Source organism: Labrus mixtus, chromosome 13 (assembly GCF_963584025.1).
Source record: "Labrus mixtus chromosome 13, fLabMix1.1, whole genome shotgun sequence".
In the NCBI taxonomy this organism is placed as follows: domain Eukaryota; kingdom Metazoa; phylum Chordata; class Actinopteri; order Labriformes; family Labridae; genus Labrus; species Labrus mixtus.
Genome location: NC_083624.1, coordinates 4,595,202 through 4,616,262, shown reverse-complemented (window position 1 = coordinate 4,616,262; position 21,061 = coordinate 4,595,202). Strand labels below are relative to the sequence as shown.

The window sequence follows — 21,061 nt, the reverse complement described above, 5'->3', positions numbered from 1 at the left end:
TGTTAATATGGATATAGTTTATGTTGAATTAAAATAACATTACAGAGGTGCCAGGTCACCTTTTTCTCATCTCACTGATGATGACTGACTGTCTGTCCCTCTTAACCCTGCTCCTCCTCTCTCTCTCTTTTATTGTATTTAAGGAACATTTTTATTTTATAATATTTATAAATTCACAAACAGGTAGTTTATTTTTCCACGTGTTTTCACTGTTAATAAAAATATATATCGATATATATCGAGCATCGTCTTTCCGCTAATCAATATCAAGAGATGAGTTTAGGTCCGTATTGCCCAGCCCTATTAGAAGGAAAGTAAACTAAAAAGTGAGGGTAATTATTGAAATTGTAAGGTCAAGATGAGTGTGGTTGAAACTGGTTATGGTACATATTAATAAGAAAATACCTTTTAGACTATAAAAATAAAATAATAATAAATAATAAATAAAAATAAATATTTGTGAGCTCCACACACATACACACTGTCAGTGCTGTGCGTGTGTGCCTGGCTTATTGAAAAATATAAATTCACAAGGACTTATTCAACCCATAAAACTTTTAAAAGCAATTGTAAACCTGCTAAATGCTTAAAATGCCAGACATGTGCATACATTACATCGTTTATTTTGTTGTTGCTTGATTTAACCGCAAAAGAGCCGTCAAACTGTCATTCCTGAACTGTTTATGTCTACTGCAGTTTCATCACAATCATGAAAAAGTGTGATTATCAAAAACTGAAAGCAATCCTTTTGGAGACGGGCATTACATTTACTCAGTGGACCGGGATCCTGCCATGTGTGCAGAGAGAGGATTCACCATGGTTAGAGTCCAACCTGTGCCAAAGATTAATTGACAGTTTGATATTTTAATTAATAGGAGCCATGTTTTAGACCATCATCAACAATTGAATCAAATGGAATATAATAATAATATATTTGTTTTTTATAGCGCTTTTCTAGGAACCCAAAGACGCTTTGACAAAAAATAAAACCATAAAACAAAACAAAAAACGACGAGGACAGTACAATGAAGAAGTAATGTAGGGGGAGGGGGGGAGTTAGTGGTTGAAGGCGATGTTGAAGAGGTGAGTTTTGAGGGATTTCTTGAAGGAGGTGAGTGTGGGGGGGGAGTGAGTTCCAGAGGGAATATGTCTGATTTATTTGACTTCTGTGCCTTGTTTTCTAGCCACAAACTGTCATAAAGTTGTTGTTGACACAGGACGTATAAAAGGCTGAATTAACCTACTATCTCTAGTGATTGGTTAAAGTTACTAATCTGAGTCAATGAAATAAAATCTTAATTAATACGTATGTAGATCAATGGACAATTTCTCTGACATAAATCACACAGTACGTTCACCCTCTGTATATAAGAGGGTCACTTACAGTAGGCCTATATCTTTGTTTTTTGTTCAGTCTAGCGGGAGAGTGAACCTCCTGCCAGTTCTCCCTCTCTGACTCAGGTCTGCCAGGCTGAACTTTGCTTTAGGATCTTAATTAGCTGCCCGACAGCCTCTTGCAGCTGCTTGACCTTCACCTGGAGAGGTGAAATGAGGTAACTCCTCTCTGACTGGAGACAACAGCTACAGCCCCAACTTCATACCGTCAATGATCGGTACCGTTGCAGATTCTTAACGATCTTTTTTTTAAATATAAAAAGGGATCTTACGATGGTTCCTGAGGTTGATGGTGATTTTTAATCAGCTTAATCCTTTTTCAGAGGAGTACTCAAGATTTGCATATCTATTGCCCCATGGGAGCTGGTTTACTCTGAAGCTCCATGGTCAGCTAAACTGCTCCTGAATTTTAGTCTGGTTCTTGTCAGCCTGCCAGCAGAACTCCCAGGCACCCGCTCTGTGAACTACACAAAGCTGCTGGGAATTTAGTTTTCATTCTCTCTGTCTTGTGTGACTCTGTAGGTGGGCACAGTATTTTTTTTAAAGGGATTAACTTCACTCAAACAGGAGGGTATGGTGTATTTCTTGGGGGCTGGTGTATGTCGGAATGCCTAAAAACAAACAGTGCCCATTGCAAGACGATAGAAAATGTGTTACTTACTGCCACAGTGGGACTAATATCTATTAATAGGTGCAAAGAAATCAGTCAGACTTTGGATACACAGACCAGGCTTGTTAGTTCAGTCTGTGTTTTCGTCTTTTACTCAAATGACACAGAGATATGGCCAACTTTGCCCGGTTGTTGGATGAAGACAATAACATGTTCTCTTTGACCCTTAACATGAAAGAAAGATATAGGACTACTTGAATTTTTATTTAAGTGATAATTCAGTTCTCTTCCTGTCCATCCATCCAGGCTGGATGAAACCTGTGCAGGTCACCCGTCATCCAGCTGTCTAATTGAACTTCATATCAACGTAAAATCTGATTTAGCAGATTGGAAGCGCATTCAAGTAAACATCAGTTACAGTTTCTGCCCACTGGAGGGCGCTGCAAGCCTTCAGCACAGAGAGGCTGCATATGGGAGGTTGCTGGTTTCTCAGTCATGGCTGCAGCGGGAAAAAAATGAATGACACGGACAATACAGAAGTATTCCAAGAGATGGCAATACAGGATTACTTTGTTGTCCACATCGTAGAGGGGCTTCATCTGTAATGATGAAAAAATTTAAGTTTTAAAAGGGCAGCCTGCAAAACTACTTTCCTCCTCCTCACAGCCACATTGAATAGAAAACAGGAACACACTCTTCTCTTGCAGTTTGTATATTTATTTTTAAGCAACTTCTTTTGTAAAATATAAATACAAATTAAGAGATATTTTAATTACAAAGTTAAAACAAAAAAAATGAACACACCAAAAAATTACTTTACTGCAGTAGCTTCCCTGTTATGTACAAGGTCTGTGCTGAAGGGGAAATATCAACATCATCTTAAAACTTTTATTATACAAACAATTTTTGTAGTTTTGCGTGTGAAAATGCAGACTACACAGGAAGCGGAAAAACTTGAACGTTCAAATAAAAATTAAAAAAGAAAAAGATACAACAGAATCACCCCTGAGGCCAAAGCCGGCGCTGAAGTCTGAGGAGAAGAAGAAAAAAAACAAAAAAAACAGGACATCATGTGCTTCCTATAAACACAAATACCACATTCAATAGCACAGCCTCAGTTCTATCCTGTACAGCTACACACAGGCACAGTGTGCTGCGCGCTCACACACTCCACTGACAACAAGAACTACACCCTGTTGCCATACAAAATCTCTCAGAGAGGAGTCATGAGCAACAAAAGAAAATCTCTTATTATTTATATATATATATTTATATATATTTATGAATTTATACATATATTAATTTATAAAAATAAGACCATTATTAAGTCACAAATATTCTGAAACTCAGTTGTCAGAGGGTAACGTTTCAGCAGCCCAGTTAGCCAGCAGGTCAGTCCGTCTATACAGTGCACCAGTGCTGATCCAGAGCCGGGCTGAGGCGTGGGGAACTAAGGGTCGTGGCTAAGGCAAAATCATCATAACCCTCCGCTTGGTTCTAAAGAAAAATGCAGTCGCTAAAGGATTAAAGTCCAGGTGCAGTAGTTTTGGGGGGTCAAGACGAGCTCAATTTGCCAACCGCCTTGATTTTTTCCTTCAGTTTGTCCCCGGCGTGGTCCCAGTTGTCGTCCAGACACTCCAGCGAGGAGCCCAGCAGCGCAGCCAGCTCCGCGCTGTCTTCCACCAGGTCCAGCAGGTCCTTGCTGTCCGGCTGGAAGCCCTCCAACTCCTCGGGGCAGGAGAAGAGCTGCGACAGAGACGCCTGCCGGTAAAACTCCGCCTCCGCGACGGTCACCACCTCCATGTGGGGGAAGGCTTGCCGGAAGCCGCGGGCTGACATCCGCAGCCGACGGAGGACGTCGGAGAGCAGCAGCCAGTTCCTCGGCCTGGGAGAGAAAAAAAAAAAAAAAAAAATCAGGAAAAGATTAGTGACAATGATGAAAAAAATGTTAATTAGTATTGTCTGCTCTTGGGATGCAACTCACCCCTGGGAGAGGGACACCTGGATGTTGTAACACGGCAGCAGAGGTCGGTCAGAGAACTCAAACTCAAACACCTCCCTTTTGTCATCCTCTTCCTCGTCCTCTGGGCCTGGAGGGTCGGCCAGGATGTCATAGATGCCGCCCTCTTCGCTTGATTCTGAAACACAAGTTATTTTTAGCGAACATCCAGATTAAGTTTTAAAATAGAAAGACTTTAAAGCTCTATAACACACACACACACACACACACTACAGAGTCATCACGGGTACTCACCACACACAGCGCTGCCATAGAATTCCCAATAAATCCCAGGGTCGTCATCCGAGCGGCCCTGAAGGTCGGCGAAGTAATCTATGGAGAGAGGAGGAGGAGAGCGGAGCCTGTTATTCAAGAGTCAGAGCCCTGGGGGACAGACAAGCAGGCAAATACAATTGCCCTTTAAAGTCTGCAGCAGAAAAATGGATAAAGAGCACAGTAAAACAGAGGAGGAGGAGGAGGAGGAGGAGGAGGGGGGGAGGAGGGGCCGTGTCAAGAGAGAAAAGAGAAACAAACAGAGCAAATGTTTTGGGGGGATGAAGAGGAGAGGGAGGGGGGGAGGGGAGGGGAGGGGAGGGGGGGGGTGGTGATGGTGAGGGGCCAGCGGCTGTACCACGGGGGAGGAGAGCGACTGTCTCCGCTGGGCGAGAGAGCTGGCTCAGTTCAGAGCCGGGCTGCCAGGAATCAAACAAGAACCACACACAGTCGCAGAGCGCGCACACACACACACACACACACACACACACACACTCACATACATACGAGCTGGAAACAAACAAGCAGAGAGAGAGAGCTGGATAAGCACACACAGCGAGAGCAAAGTGTGTGTGTGTGTGTGTGTGTGTGTGTGTGTGTGTGTGTAAAGCACACGCATGCACACACACACACACTTGCAGAGCGAGAGCTGGGCTTTGTGCCAGCGTTGAGGCGTGGGGCGTCTGGCGTGTGTTTGGAGGGATTAACGGCCTCCAGATGAGTGGGACCAGGTGGAGGGAGGGCAGCGATCGCTCGCTATCGCTCATTTTCTCTGCTGCACGATCCCTCTCCCCTCCCCCCCCCCTTTCTCTCTCTCTCTCTCTCTCTCTCTCTCTGCTCTGTCAATCTAGCTGCCATCGATCCATCCGTTCACGCTCTTTTCAAAATTCAACACCATCTTTCCAGCCGCAGACGTGGAAATCTCCCTCTCTTGCAGCGAAAACCTGTTCAGCGTGAACTTACACTTGTTCGTTTTCACCCTGATCTCCCTTCCTGTCTCCTGCGTCTCGTCTCATCTTTTGCTCTAAAGCCTCTGGCGTGTCTCAGATAATCGGTTTTAGCTTGTTAGATGTTCATGTAATATTAAGCAGCTGGCTTCGGAGGAAGTGCGCGCGTGTGTGTGTGTGTGTGTGTGTGCTCTCATTTCCTCCTCCGGTACACAAAACTCGCTGCCTCCTCTAAACTTTTAACTACAAACATTCAAGACGAGCACTCTCAAACACACACACACACACACCCCGACTACAGCCAACGTCATACTGTGGTGAAAAGACACATTCAGGCCCTGTCACGCAGGCACACAAAAGCAGAGTCTCCAGCCAGAGCGGAGCCCGTTTCCGCACGTACACTGAGCAAACACAGTTGGCGTTGCTAAGTAACCAGATAGAGGAGCTCAGAGGCAGCAGCACGCACCCCGGCGGGCTGAGACTCCCTGTCTAACAGGTGGTCGAGGGAGGGAGCGGGGAGGGGGGGGAACAGGATGACAGAGAGGGACACGTCTTGCAGCGGCACCAGGGAGGAGGATGAGGATTTGCAGAGAGCGACTCAGACCAACAGGTTGCACAGAGGTCAGAGCGGAGGGGGAAAAAACAGGCAAACAGTGAAGGAGCCAGGACTGAGGACGTTTTGGGAACTGTGTGAGTAACCGTGCGTTTTAACAACCTACTCTTTAGCCGACCTCCGTTATCCACACTCTGGTGAACTTTCTGGCTCAAAAAACTTTAGCGTTCATTGTGCAAATACATCTCGGCCAGGGGAAAAAACGTCCTTCCATTCGGCTTATTGCAAAAGAGTTCAATGCAAAACAAGAACGAATTGTACGCTTAAGGCAGTAACAACAGTTTAAGCAGCAATTCTATCCTGTTTTTAGATCATTTATTGTTATTTAGGGGTTTTAGTCGTAAGGTGTAAGCTCAATTTCCACTCAACAAACCAGCGTTACCCACACGAGATGAATGTGAACGCTGTGCAGTTGCCGCTTCTACTTGGATGTTTATCATCTGTACTCATGGATAGTTTAGTACCAGATATATTTCTGATTGACATCATTTGCCCAAAAAAAAAGACAGACTTCTATAAAAGTCCTCAAATCCGCTAGTCCAAGCTTTGTTTTCTAGCCAGCGTATAACGTTTTACTGGATAAATCACAGCAGCCCAAAATCAGAGCCAGAAGCTGAACGAGCCTGATGGCAGAGGGTGAAAGAAAAAAAAGTCCTCCACGTCGACGTGTGCTCTCAAAAATGCACGGACTGGTGCTCCGCAAACGTCTGCAGGGATCTTACCAGTGAGGAAGTGCTCCATGCTGTCGCTGTGGGTCATCTTCAGCAGGCCGCGGCCGGAGTAGGTGGCGAGGGTAGGGTCAGCGCCGTAAGAGAGCAGGATGCGCACCACGTCCAGGTGGTCATTCTCCACAGCGTCGTGAATTGGCCTACGCACATGAGGTGACGTAATCTTTTTATTAAACAATTGCAATCTGATCTCAGTAAAACTTAAAACAGTAAAATGATCAATTCGACAAACTTCTTAATGGTCGATAAAAGCTGACCTGCTACAATGCACATGTAAGGCCTTTGCAGGGTTTCATAGAAAAACAAATCTCCAACTATACATTTAAATTCTCTTGACTATTTAACACTGCAGCAAACCAGTCAAATCACTGCTCTCCTAAAGCAAATAGAAAATCCATCCCACGAATGTTGCGTGCAAACTGCAGTGATTTAATTGACGACTAAGTCATGGTTTGCACTTTAAGGGGCATGTGGAAAAAGCCAGGACAATGTTGTCATTGTGCGCAGAACAAGCCGTGTTTATGCACGCGCACGTTTCCGTGACTGTGTGCGTATGGACGAAGTGTGTTTGTTGTTTACCTGGTGCCGTCCTGTGCACTGCAGTTGATGTCAGCCCCGTAATCCAGCAGGTGCTGGACGATGCTCAGCCAGCCGCGAGCGCACGCCTCGTGGAGAGCGCAGTAGCCGGCGTAGTCTCGGTGGTTCACCTCGCACACTCTGTTCTCCAGACAGTACAGCACTACCTCCTGGAGAGAGCCAACACGGAGGAATAGGAAGGTTTAGTGGCGACAACCCAAGCAACACAAGAGCAAGCGCGCGCTGCCAGACAGAGCAGACGCACACGCAAACAGTCCTTCCCTTTACGGTTCCTGTGGGAGAGAAATTAGGGAGAGGAGGAACTGAGTGTGTCGGGGGCTAACACACACACGCTCACTCACAAATGCTCCATAATGCTAACGCTGGCACCGGAACACGTCGAGGAGACTAAGTGTGACTCAACTGTATTTAGCCTGCCAGATTCTGCAAAGTGTGTGTGAATGTGTGTGTGTGTCTGTGTGTCTGTGTGCCCATGGTTGGGCCTGGACTCCGCTGTGGCAGCCAGTTACGATGGCTGGGATCTGAACACAGCGTAATGGAAGCCGAACAAAGAGATTTGATAGAGGCGCTTAAGAGTTGGATGCATTTCCTCTGGTCTAGGGCTGTGACAGTTGGCCATCCAGCACTAAGTAGTCAGACTGGTTTTTATTGTACTGGAGCTGCGTCGTCTGCTGCTACTAAAACAGAGAGGAGAAAGAGAGAGAGAGGGAAGTCCAGCCGTTTTGTTGTTATTGGGCCGGTCCAAGGACGGGGAAAGTGTGTGTTCTACACTGCAGGTATGTTTGTCTGTGTGGATATGAAACTTATTGAGAGATTGGGTGGATAAAACAACCAAAAAAAAAAAAATAACAACCTTTTTATATATTTATCACATGCATGTGAACAGCAAGGCTCATACATCCAGAGACATGCAAACTCTGTCCTGCTAACAGTCCTGTGCCAAGGGGAGGAAAGCTGCTCATCTGAACCTGGGGAATGACTCCGAACTTCCATTTCTATGCTAATTCTAGCCTGCCGTGGAGTCCAAGTGTTTATCTCACTCTCTCTCTCTCTCTCTCTCTCTCTCTCTCTTTCAGCGCAAAGAGGAAGGCGGGAGGGAAAGGACAGGCAGGCAGCGAGAAGAAAAACAGACTGACAGAGGGATGAGAGGAGGGCTGGAGAAAGCAGAGGAACGGGAGAGAAGAGAGGAAGGCAACACCCCCCCAACAGATGACAGATTAATGAATCTGTGGATGGAATCTGCCGGGGCTGTCCTCTGGGCTGCAGCTGATAATAACAAGAGATGAAAGGCTGGGTGGCAAGTTGTAGTGCAAAGTGTTTGTGTGTGTGTGTGTGTGTGTGTGTGTGTGTGTGTGTGTGTGTGTGTGTGTGTGTGTGTGTGTGTGTGAGAAGAGAGGGGGGGGGGGGGGGATGAAGTGACAGGATGGAACAGAGGAACGATTGAGCCGCGGAGGAAGGAGAGACAATGAAGATTAAAAAATAAAAAATAAAAACGGGGCAGAAGTGGAAAAGTAGAACCAACGAGAAGAAAAAAGAAAGTGAGCAAGTGTGAGCAAGAAAAAAAAAAGTGCGAGAAGAAGAGAGAAACTAGGGTGGAGGGTTGTGTGGGTGGTTGGGGGGGGGGGGGGGGGGGTGGGACGACGCTCCAACTGGTTTTCGCTCGCTGCCAACACTCTGTTTGCCTGCTGGAGAGAGATTCAGGAGCGCTGTGCTGACGCTCCCCTCTGGGGGATTCCGCTCGCCCTCTCTCTCTCTCTCTGTGTGAGTGTGTGTGTGTGTGTCTGTCTGCGTGAGTGAATGAGAGCAAGTGTTAGCGAGACTGAAGGGCAGGGAGTGTTGATATGCAGCTTGCCTAAAGTGCGTGTGTGTGTGTGTGTGTGTGTGTGTGTGTGTGTGCGTGCGTTTTTGTGGAGCAGACGTGTATGTGTGCCTGGCTGTGGAGGAGGCGTAGCACTAAACCTCCGAAGCCGTGTTTAATATCACTAGGAGAGAGCGAGGAGCTTAGCACAAGAGCCCTGGCTTCCCGCCACACACACTCGCAGCCACACACACACACACACACACACAAACTCCTCCGCAGTAAAATGAGACACCACCCCCCCCCTCCCTCCCTCCCTCCCTCCCTCCTCCTCTCTCGCTCTTTCCCTCCGTCCTCTAATCTCCCTCTCTAGAATGCTTCCCTGCGCTCGCCTGCAATCAATGCATCACTCAGACATTTAACCCCTTGCGGAGCTGCCTTGTATGCTCCTAGCGTACAACAGTGTGTGTGTGTGTGTGTGTGTGTGTGTGTGTGAATGTGAAAGCTTACTAGATGTAGTGGTTGACGCATGAGTGATTTTCTCCGTGCGATGAACAGACTAAGCAGTAAAGAGTGGGTGCGTGCCTAGACAAGTGAAACGTGTGTGTGTGTGTGTGTGTGTGTGTGTGTGTGTGTGTGCATGATTAAGTCTGTCGTATATGACTGTACTGGGGGGAAAGAAACCTGTCAATCTTGCCTCCAGTGATTTCAGTTAGGTTGATCAATCTCACACTGATTCACTCGTATTTAGTCTTCTGTTCCAAACGAGAAACTTCAGATTAAGATATATTTTATTTAAAGCTCCAATGAGGACCTTTCTGTATGTGTTGATTTTGGCGCCCCCTGTGGACAAAGCTATGGTAACAAGCATTAAAGTAAACGTGCAGAGAGTTGATAAATCGTCCTTCTAATGGTCTTGTTTAGTTCTGTTGGTCGTATAAAAGGCATCAGTATTAATTTCAGTCTGTTTCATGACCAGTTAAAACTCCTCTCAGGAGCTTTAAAAAGGGACCACCATTAGGGCTATAACTAACAAGGTACTTGATTAGTTACTAAAGAGTAAAGCGCTAACCAAGTAGCTTAATATAGGCAAGTGAGCTAGCGCTGTTGCTAACGAGAAGCGACATTAAAAGTAGCGTGATGGTGTCCTGTGTTTCGTCTTTTTACAGCATTGCATTTGTAAAACTGACAAAACTTCAAAACAGAGTTTGAAAATTTAAGCGCTTTGGACTTTGTTGGGTTCTGTTCCCCAAAAATGTCAGTGCTGCAAGACTGCTTCGGTCAAAGGTACATATTTGCAAGTCAATGGTGATTAAAGTGGAACTTTAAAAGTCAGTTTGAGTTTACTTGAAGCCCCCCCAAGCGACTCTCTGAATTACACATATCAGTCTTTATTTATTTTTTTTGCTATCATAAATAGAGGTCTAGCTGCGCTCTTAAAATGCAATCTAGTTTTTTTCACTTTTCCTTTGGATCATACGTGGTTTCAGAAGGAAAATCAGAAGTGATTCATGTGAGGAGAATAAATTACAGATTGCACCTTTATCTGTGCTTTCAATGGGCAGAGCTGAGGGGCCTCGGCACGAGGGGAGAAGGATGAAGACATCCGCAGAATCTCTCCTCATTACCATTTCAAATGCTCACGGAGCGAGTCAGAAGAGGGAGAGAGAGAGAGACGGAGAGAGAGAGAGAGAATAAAAGCGGAGGGAGGAAGAAAGAAAGAAAGAAAGAGTGGGCTTTCGTGTGCAGAGGCACGGATCGCAAAACTAAACGAACATGAAATATGCACGGTGTCGGCCATCGGGAACATCACAGAATGGTTGCGCGTGTGTTAAATTACACGCATGTGTGCATGACGTGATTCTGTGCCCTGTGTGTGCAGGTCTGTACAAGAAAGGACGCCTGTGTGTGTGTGTGTGTGTGTGTGTGTGTGTGTGTGTGTGTGTGTGTGTATGTGTGTGTGAGAGAGAGCTGATTTGGAATTTGCATGCGCAGGTTTGTGTGGCTGCGCGACAGAAGCGAGGAGCGAAACTCGTCACTCTGTGCAGCATATGGAGAGGAACACATCAGGACGCCTGTGCATGTGCTTATTGGGTCATAACCAGTGTTTTGTGTGTGCGTATTTCTGTGTGTGTGTGTGTGTGTGTGTGTGTGTGTGTGTGTGTGTGTGTGTGTGTGTGTGCTCGTAATCAGCATGTGTGCCCTTGTGTGTGTGTGCGTGCCTCTGTCTCTCAGGCCCTCATATCTCTCTGCCTGTGTGTGATAAGCCCAGAGCTTGCGGCGCTAAAACACCAGCGTGAGACAAGCTCTCTGTGCGTCTACAGGCTTGTGTGCAAGTGTGTGTGTGGGGTGGAATGCATAAATTGGTGTGTCTCTCTGCGCACAGCCTTGAGTGTGTGTGCTTGTTTGAGAGTATGTGTGTGCATGTGTGTGTGTGTGTGTGTGTGTGTGTGTGTGTGTGTGGGAGCCCCAGGGGTCTGCCCCGGGCTTATCACACACAGGCAGTGAGAGACGAGCTTCCTGCGAGAGAGAGGTAGAGAAAGAAAAGGGAGGGAGGGATGGGGATGGGGGGGGGGGGGGGGGGGAGAAGGCGGGGGTGTTGTTTGCGCAGCGGTCAGCGCCTTGTTTGTGTAGTCTCAGGTTTTCTCCTCCCCTCCTCCCTCCTTTCCCTCTCCACACGCGGAGCGCAGGAAGGGAAAAATGCTAAGGGGGAGAGAGAAAAAAAAAAGAGAGGGAGGGAGGGAGGGAGGGAAGGAAAAAAAAAATGTTCGAGAGAGACGCATAAATCAGAGAGACGAGCCAGCTTCTCTCCAGCACGGCTGACTAAATCCTGCTGCTGCTGCGCTGCACCCTGTGTGTGCGCGCGCGCGTGTGTGTGTGTGTGTGTGTTTGTGTGTGCGAGCGAGCGAGCGAGGGAGAAAAACAGCCGCCGCCGCTGCTAACCACAGTCACCACGGCACATTAGAGGGCCATTAGAACGCGATTATACTCCCAGTGCTTACCTCTCATTCACACTCCTGCTCTCTCTCTCTCTCGCTCTCTCTCTTTCTGACTCACACACTTCACACGTAATCACGGACGCACGCACACGCACGCACCGACACACACCCCTAATCATCGTAAGCATGTACAACACACACACACACACACACACACACACAACCATAAAGCAACCAGTTAATGAGCAACAAAAGATACCCACACCTATTTACAGTTCTGTGAAGATACCTCTGCTGGTGATAAAAAATGATCACGCACACTCAAAAGGCGGCATCAGAGACGGGGTGAGAGATGGAATGGACACACGCGGCATAATCTGCAGCTCAAGTGGCATGAAAACCACTTGGATCAATAAATCAATTTGTGAAATCTGTCAACAAGGAAGGGGGGGGGGGACATTTAGGCGCAGGAACAGAAACATGAGGAGGGAACAGGACAGCAGGCCATCCAACTTTAATTAAAAGCCTCCTGAGCAATGGGAGTTGAGAGATTCATGGAAATACACGCCCTTCTTCTTATTCTCTCGTATATGTGCGGAGAACAAGAGGATCTGGTTCAGGAAGGAGCGATCGGCAGCTACACAAAAAAAAAAGGAGAGGGAGAAGAAAAAAAAAAAACTTCCGATGCTAGTGAGAGGCAGCGAGCATCAGTCTCCGTATAATGATCCCACCGATCCCTCATGCTGTCTGCGCACACACACGCATGTGTCTGTGTGTGTGCGTGTCACACTTCGCCTCGCGGAAAATTAATGAGATGTGAGAGCGGAGCGAGGCAAGAGGAGGGGAGGCGAAGAGGGAGGGAGGGTGAGTGTGTGTGTGTGTGTGTGTGTGTGTGTGTGTGTGTGCGCTCGCGGGAAAGAGGAGGAGGAGGAGGAGGAGGGGTGCCAACGACAATCTGAGTCACAAAGAGAGGAAGAGAAAGAGAGCGCTGAGAGGAAAGGGGAGGGAGCGAGCGAGCGAGCGAGCGGAAACCTGAGAGAGAGAGAGAGAAAGAGAGAGTAGCGGGCGAGAGAAGCCGAAAAAGATGGAGTAGGGGAAGAACAAAGCGTGCGTAAGGGCAAAATAGGAGGAAATGATACAAAAAGCAAAAGAGGGAGCTTGAAAGGGGAAGGATAACAGACATGCAAGAGAAGAGAGGGAGTGGGGGGGGAGGCAATTTTTAGTTGAGCTATGTCTGCCAGAGTCACAGACAGGAACAAAGTAGGGGGGGAGAAAATGATCTCAATTTAAGAAGAGAGAGAGCGAGAGAGAGGGAGAGCAGATTTGGAAGGGATGAGGTGTAAGACTGTAAAATGTGAAGAGAGAAAAGCGATAAGGCGCGAGGATGACTTTGAGCGAATCCCATTACCTCGTAGCCGAGTCGTGCCGCTCTTTGGAGTAGCGTCTCCCCGGCGTTCTTGTTCACGATCAGCCGGCGAGCCTCCGGCGGGATGGGACGCACCGCGGGGGGCTCGGCAGGGGGGGTCCTGTGCGGCCCCCCCGCGGCCGCCTCCGGTGGGACGGCGGCGCCCGCTCTGCCGCCGTTGGCCTGCGGCTGGAGGCAGGGTGGACAGAGCGCGGCGGGGGAGCAGGGCTTGACTGGAGAGCAGGGATAATGATTAGGAGAGGCGGCTCCCTTCCTCGGAGCGCTGCGCTGCTCGCTCAGCTGAGGGAAAAGAGGGAGAGAGAGAGAGAGAGAGAAGAGGGAGGCAGAGTGTTACAGCAACGGCCACATCGCGGACAGTCAAGGGCACATGCATGACACACTTACATGTGCACACACTTAGAAGAGGGTGTACTGTAGCTGTGGGAATAACGAGCACACAGACACACAACTATGATAGTTCTTTTGCCCAAAATAAATCGACTAAAATAGTGACGCTAATGACATCATGAGGCGGAAATCTGGAAAGGTAGATTTCTCAATAACTTTCACAACTTTCATTCTTTTGTGTACTACCTTCATATAGTCAACGCATACACATAGATGGATTGTGTTTACACATGATATTGATGCATCACTGGAAAAAAAAAAAACACGCGCACGCAGCTTTCACACCAACTGTTTACGCCGCGAACACGGCAGGTTGGCACGCCGCTTTTCCTTTAACCGCTAAACCAACAGAGCCTTCAGAGCGCAACACGCCAGAGACAGGGAGTTGCATGCCTCTGTGTGTGTGTGTGTGTGTGTGTGTATATAGTGCGTGCCCTCTCAGTGGAATTCCATGTGGAAGCAGCTGTCAGGCTGAAGAGGAGAGCAGTGTGGGTGGAAAAGAACTAGCCATATTTTTTTTCCCCCCACAATTTTTCCCCCCAATGCTTGATTTTTTTTTTTTCTTCCCTCTTTTGAACTCCGGCTCTTCATACGCTCGTCTGTGACTGCCACATTCCTCGCTGCGAGAGTGAGTGAGGGAGTGTGTGTGTGTGTGTGTGTGTGTGTGTGTGTGTGTGTGTGTGTGTGTGTGTGTGTGGACACTGACTGCGATGTATAATTGCTCCGGGGTTTAGTTGTAATGTCAAGAATGCTCACCAGCACTCGCAGCCCGTGGCACGCACCCCGCACACAAAAACAGCGGCGATGACACGCTCGACAATTAAGGCCAAAGACAAACACACATGCAGGCGGGCGCTCCGCAGGGAGCCACTAAGGGCACGAGGAGGTCAAAGCTCCAGCAGCACTCTAAACATTGTAAACATACTTCCTTCCTCTCTCCCTCCCTTTCGCTCGCCCAGCTGCATAATCGGAGGCGCCGACAGGCATACTGAAACAGACTCTGCTGCTACAAAAAAAATCCAGACGCCCGTATCGCAGCCAGACAGCCTATCAGCACTCACCTTGTCATCCTCAGCTGCTCCCAGATCGGCTGCACAACGCTGGCCCGGGCTGCTAGGTGTGGCCTCTTTCCGCTTCTCCCGCTCCCTCTGACTGGTGTGTTTGGTCTTGCACGGCCGCTTGCCCTTGGGTTTGTCGGTGTCACTATGGCGACGGGGCTTGAGAGGAGGGGTGATTCCTACGGACGGCTCCGGGGCAGGGGAAGGGGGGCCCCTCCTGGGCTCCTTGAGGCCACGGTCACCTGAGAAGGGGCCCAGCGGTTGCGCTCTGTCCTTCACTTGGCTGGGGGGGAGGGGAGAGGCAGCGACTCCTAGAGAGAGGGGAGGAAAGAGGGGGAGGCAGAGTGAGCGGCCGATAAGTGTGAGAGCTCAGTGGGAGGGGAGGATGGGAAGGTATTGCAAGGCCATCTCTCACCCGCCGTTGGTTTATTAATGAGAGCACGGAGCTGTCTGGGAGTGCAGCATGCCTGCTCGCTCAGGAAAAATGTAAAATAAATAAAAACACAACGTTGCAGGCATAACAGAGGCTCACATGAACCTCTCCTCTGTGACTTGTGTGCACTCATTCGCTGCAGCAAGACAGCTACAATGAGTAATCTATCTAAACAAAAAGGTGGCCCTTCCTGGTGTAAGTAAATATTTACCCTAATAACAAACACCTGCCCTTGAAACCATAGTGTCAAATGCAGTTAAATAGTTCAACGGAAATACTTCTCCTCAAAAGGATCATCGAACAACATTTCTCGTTTTGATTTGTATAAGCTGCGCATTCAATAAATCATTCACTGAATACCCTTGAGAAGGAAAATAAAAATCATATATCTTGGCGAAACTTAATATACAACCACTTTCTATGTCACCCATGATGCAGAGAAAGCTCATGCTTAACAGAAATGAATCTGTTTTATCTAATTAGCGGAATCTGAAGAGTTGTCTTTTTTTTTCTTCCAGACACAATAAAATAAACATATTGGTTGTAAAAAAAAAAGAAAGAAAAGAAAACATAGCTGTTGCCAAGGTGATGTTATCTAAAAAAAGGTGAAAGCAAAAAAAAAAAAAAAAAAAGAGGAATTCAGTGGCCAATCAAGGCGTGCGCTTCCTGCAGGAAACATAAAACCCCCAAATCTCCTCTGCTTTATTCACTTCCTTTAATCTTCCGCCTGCTCTTTTATTCTGTCTTCGTCTTTGCCTCGCTCTGCCTCCATTTGGGCGCATGAATAAGGGAAAGCCCTGGTTTTAATAAGTAACCCCCCCCCCCCCCCCCCCCCCCCCCTCCTACACACACGCAGACTCGCCCCCACCTCCCCTTCGCCTCTGACTGGTATTGAGGGGAAAAAAAAAAAAGCAAGAGAAAATCATTGATCACAGATTAGTCACACTACACCTGCCTACGCATATCTGCAGCAGCCACTTCCGTCACTTGCAGAGCACTTTCATCGTTCTTACAGAACCTGCTTTAGAGCCGCTGAACAAAAAAGCCCAAAACCACAAGGGAGGGGGAGATTTTTGGCTTCTAGTCCCTTGGTCCTGCTCCTTATTCCGCCTAGAAAGACTTTCCTCTGCTGAGGGGGAAGTAACCCCTACTTCATTTCCCTTTGGCCTGCCCCCCCCCCCCCCCCCCCTCCCCCCTCCCCCCTCCAATGCTGCTCACGGGAAATCCCCGAAAAGACAGGCCTCTCAACAAGAGAGCGAAACGTGAGCCAAAGATAGATTTCCGTTACCCTAGCTGAACTCAGACACAGCGGCGGTTCATTCCTACCATTAAGCAGCTTGTCGCAGCCCCATTTCCTGTTGATCTCGGCTCTCTGTGCTGCAGCTCTGTCCTCCGCTTCGCTGGCCCTGATCTTTCGCTCTCGCACATTCTGGGTCGGCGGTACCAGTCTGGGCTGGGGCCACGGTCTCTCCTGTTTGATGTGGAACCTGTCGGGCGAAGCCGCGCCAGCAGCAGGCTTGCTCAGTCTCAGCCCTTTGAGCTCGATGCAGACTTTGAGCTTTCGCACCTCGTCGTCGTCTTCGTCGTCGAGGCAGGTCTGCTCACGCTCATCTGCAAAAAAAAAAAAAAAACACAGAATGAGCATGTTTTTACATCTCATTAAAAGAGCAACAGAGATTTCCTCCTGTTCAAATCCTCACATGGAACTGGTTTAACTAGGGATGTGGGCCATTAGTCCGCTAGACGAGGAAGTTCAGCACCCTCGCCGGTTAAACTTGTTTTTTTTATTATTTCAATTCAGCCCAGAAATGCTGGCCAAATGATTGGTCTAAAATATAACCGAGCCACCCACCACTACCCAGGGCTGCAGCTCCAACTAATGGCTACTGCTTTACAGCCACAATGCTCTACTACCCGGATGTAAACAAGCACAGTGAACCGATAGCTCGTAGGAGGAGCAGCATGGTTTGGTAGAATTTTGAACTAGAAAAATGAAGTTATATGTATGCGATGTCAGGTTAAACTGGCATTATAACCCTTAACCGATGCATAACCACATTCAACCTGAGAGGAAGACCAACTGCTGGTGGTGCTAGCACTGCTAACCTAATTTTTTTCCTCCAATTTTTTAACCTTAGGAAAAAGATTGAATCAGAAAATATCTCACCCTGCCATAGAAACCCCTAAAAGATGAACTGAAAAGTGATTTTTTAGTATAGCTTAAACCCCAACTGGGATCTCTCTGTGTCTTTGAGTTGACATTTTGGCCGTAAAAGCCACCCCCCCCCCCCCCCTTATAAGGTATGTTCTTCACTTTCTGCAACACACAAAACTATTGTATGTACATTCTGAACTACAGACAACTGAGCTGAGTACAAAGGCCATTAATCACTACATTCTTATGGCTTGTAAAGCCCCCTCCAGCCATACACACATGCAGGAGAGGGATTTGAAACAGACGGACTGAGGAGTGGAAGGGGAGGAGAAGTCAGAAATCGTGTGGAGACACAAAGCAATAAAGACCGGAGAAGCCGAGGGAGAGATCCCCCCCCCCCCCCCTCCACCCCTTTAAATTCACAGGGGACAAGTATTTGACTCGTCTGCCAGTGCCGGGGAGAGCGAGCGTGATACTGCATGCCAGGAAAAAAAAAAAAAAAGGGAACCCAAACAGATGAGGGAAGAAAGAGAAGAGATGAAAAGAGCAGCTTTGAAGAGGGTGGGTTAGCGCAGCGGAGGAACAGCAGAGCTGAAAGCAGAGAGGGAGAGAATGGCTGTCCCTCTTCCTTCGCTTCTCACTCGAACTCCGCTAGAAGGCAGGATTAAACACTTCTCTGCGCTGGCTGCCACACAGAGCAAAAGATGGGACAGAGAGTGGTGAGGGAGCGGGGGGGGGAAAAAAAAGAGAGCGGGGGGATTGTGATGGAGGGAGTTTAAGGTGGAATTGATTGGAAAGGAGGAAGCGACACAAGGAATAGAAAGATTTTTTTTTTTTTTTTTTAAAAGAGCATCGGATGAGACAGGGCTCAGCGTAACGCGAGATGAAGGGGCGAGAGAGAATTGGCAGAATTAGAGACAAACATGGAAAGCAGATGAAGGGAGAGGAGGGCGGGGGGGGGGGAGTTTGAGGGAAATTGAAGTGGCATGTGGGTGAGGAAGCATGTTCAGGAAATTCTCACCCGCATAAATCTTGGCTCTTTTCTCCGGGTGAAACAGCCTCTCCTCTTCGTCCCGCTCGGCGTCGTCCTGTTCGGTCTTGAGCGGGCGTTTCCTGTTGGGTCCGAAGCCGGGGTTGAATTTCTCCTCGTGGTATCCTTTCGCCGGTGTCAACGTGGGGGGCAAGCAGTGACCTCCTCCTTCACATTCCCTCATCCCGTTCCTCGCTCCGTCCCTGTGCACCACTTGGCCGCCATTCCTGCCCCCGTCTCGATCCCCGCGCACTGGGGACAAAGGCTCCTTCTGGGCCACACACCTCTGGAGAACTGGAACTCTGTTATTGGGGAACGCCGGCCGGACACCTGCGCAAAAAAACAAAAAAATAAGAGGGAAGGACAGATGGAAAAAAAAAAAAAAAGGGGCAGGGTGGAGGAAGAAGAAAGGGGGAGGGTGTGTGGGCCGAGGGAAAAATAAGCAACAGAAGATGAAAGGGAGACACCGACATGGGGAGAGAATGCAGACAGACCGCAAACCAGACAGACAGACAGAAAGAGAGTGGGGGAATAGGGGCAGGGGTGAAACAGGGTAGAGGGGGGGTGGGGGGGTGGGGGGGTTGACAGAGGGGAGAATGCCAGTTAAACACCAGCCAGCTTTTATTCTGCTTTAAAGACAGGCAGTAAAACTTTGATGGGGTAAAGACTTTTTAATCTGATGTGAGCCGAGCCAGCAGGCTGACGCTTCAGCGCAGCCGCTCGCACTTCCAGTCGAGGAAAGGGAAGAAAACATCCTGCACACTCGCTGCGCAAGGCGACCCCCGCCCCCACCCCCCCACCCCAATCCCTGTCCTCCCCCTCGGCATGACTGCACCACGCCCTTCTCACACTAAGCGTGACTCTACCCCCCCTCCCTCCCTCTCTCCCCCCCCCACCTCTCTCTCTCTCTCTCTCCATGCCATAATTAGGCTCACACGTCAGCCGCGGCCTCGCTCCAACACACAGCTGGGCTCCCAGCCAACGCAACTAACCCCCCCCCCCTTCCCTTCCTCCTCCTCTCTTCTCTTCTCTTCTCTTTCCGTTGCGCTCTCCCATCCGCTTTCACCCACTAGCTCTCCCCCCGCTTTCACTCTCTCTCTCTCTCTCTCACTCACTCACGCAATCTCTCCCCTCCCTCTCCCTTTGCCCTCCCTCTCAATGGTCTCTCGGCGCAGATAAGCACAAAAGACTTCTTGAAAATAAAACTCCCCCTCTCCGTCTCTCTCGCTGGCTCATTCGCTTGCGCTGCCTCGCTTGTTATTGTGGGTGTGTGTGATGAGTCTGTGTGTGTGTGTGTGTGTGTGTGTGTGTGTGTGTGTGTGTGTGTGTGTGTGTATGGAAGAGTGTCTGTTTTTAGTGTGACCCGGTCTTGCCTCAGCATTTGCTGCAAGTGCATGTGAGTACGTACGCACATCTATTGTTTGTGTGTGTGTCCCTTCCCTTGTGTGTGTGTGTGTGTGTGCGTCTGTGCATGCAGGACAAGTGTGCGCGTGGTGCTGGGTTACTCACCCTCCCTCTCTCCCTGCCTGGTGGTGTGCTGGCAGTGTTCCAGCACTCGCTCTCTGCGCTGGCCGTCTGCCAGCTCCCGTCCTGCTGCCGCTGCCGAGGCAGACACACACACACTGCCGCCCTCCTTCTCCTTCAGCTCCAGCTCCGAGAACCGCATCATTGCCCGCTGTGCGCACATACACAGACACAAATGCAGAGGGAAAAAAAAAAACCCCATGAAAACCACTCATCGTCTGACCTAGCCGCACACACACCTCTCTAAGCCTTAATCTGGCCTCAACAGCTACAGAAAGCAAAAAAAAAAATAATGTTTTTATCAGAAATCGCAGTGTCTCAAAAATCAAAAGAAAAATGCCAAAGAAATTAAAAACCCACACACACAAACACACACAGGACAAAAAGGTAGACAGATAAATCACAAGCATGGCATCAAGATACAGATTTTAACTACTGCAGCCACTGTGAGTCCATGCGCTCTGGGGCTTAAGTCCTGACATCTCCCTTCCTGAAACATAAACATGGCTAAGAAACATATACATCTAAGCCCTGAGGCAGAGAGAGAATAAAGAGGAAAGAAAGGGAGAGGGGGGAAAAAAGGAGTGTGCGGCGATACAGAGTACAAGGAGACAGAGCCCATCAGAGGGAGATGTGATAAGAAATGTAAAGAACTGACCTCCCAGTTAGCTGCAGGTTGACTTATATTACTCCCCTCTCGTGATATGACTTCCATCTAAGCAATTAGAATGGGGGGGCTCAATATATCTGTCCATCATTTCATCTTTTCTTTAAATGAATTTTATGTTCTCCACATGTTTCTTTACACACAATAGGCAGCCACAATCCCACAAAATAACAATCAAATTAAAGAGACTCAACAGGTCAATGAACAGAGCAATCAAAACTATCAAATCAATTCTGAACAGCATGAATGACAAATTGGGGAGAAGAAAAAAAAAAAAGATAAAAAGGAAACAAAAGTTCCATGTTGAGCATGATTGATTACGCTAATTCAGTTTAAATTGCCTAATTGTTTTTCATGTCCAGAAATAAGAGCATTTGATAACTTTGTGTTGCAGCTGTGCATTGACAAGCATGACACAGACAAAACCACAGTTTTTTCTAGGGTTCAGAGCATAGACATAGACAGACATGTGCAACCTATCA

General features: G+C 48.2%; 1 protein-coding gene across 2 annotated transcripts in view; it reads right to left on the bottom strand.

Moving 5' to 3' along the window:
* Nucleotides 1-2,701: 2,701 nt before the first annotated feature.
* The window catches only part of bcor (BCL6 corepressor), a 33,655-nt gene continuing 15,295 nt past the window's right edge, over nucleotides 2,702-21,061 (bottom strand). The window contains exons 4-14 of one of the 2 annotated variants that reach the window (XM_061053254.1): nucleotides 20,571-20,627; nucleotides 19,898-20,063; nucleotides 18,380-18,718; nucleotides 16,530-16,814; nucleotides 14,774-15,081; nucleotides 13,308-13,604; nucleotides 7,145-7,311; nucleotides 6,560-6,705; nucleotides 4,260-4,337; nucleotides 3,990-4,143; nucleotides 2,702-3,890 (exon numbers count right to left, since the gene is read on the bottom strand). In XM_061053254.1, coding sequence (XP_060909237.1) covers nucleotides 3,560-3,890; nucleotides 3,990-4,143; nucleotides 4,260-4,337; nucleotides 6,560-6,705; nucleotides 7,145-7,311; nucleotides 13,308-13,604; nucleotides 14,774-15,081; nucleotides 16,530-16,814; nucleotides 18,380-18,718; nucleotides 19,898-20,063; nucleotides 20,571-20,627 — 2,328 coding nt within the window. In that variant the 3' untranslated portion in view covers nucleotides 2,702-3,559. The remainder of the gene's footprint in view (nucleotides 3,891-3,989; nucleotides 4,144-4,259; nucleotides 4,338-6,559; nucleotides 6,706-7,144; nucleotides 7,312-13,307; nucleotides 13,605-14,773; nucleotides 15,082-16,529; nucleotides 16,815-18,379; nucleotides 18,719-19,897; nucleotides 20,064-20,570; nucleotides 20,628-21,061) is intronic. The other variant, XM_061053255.1, reaches the window with a different exon arrangement.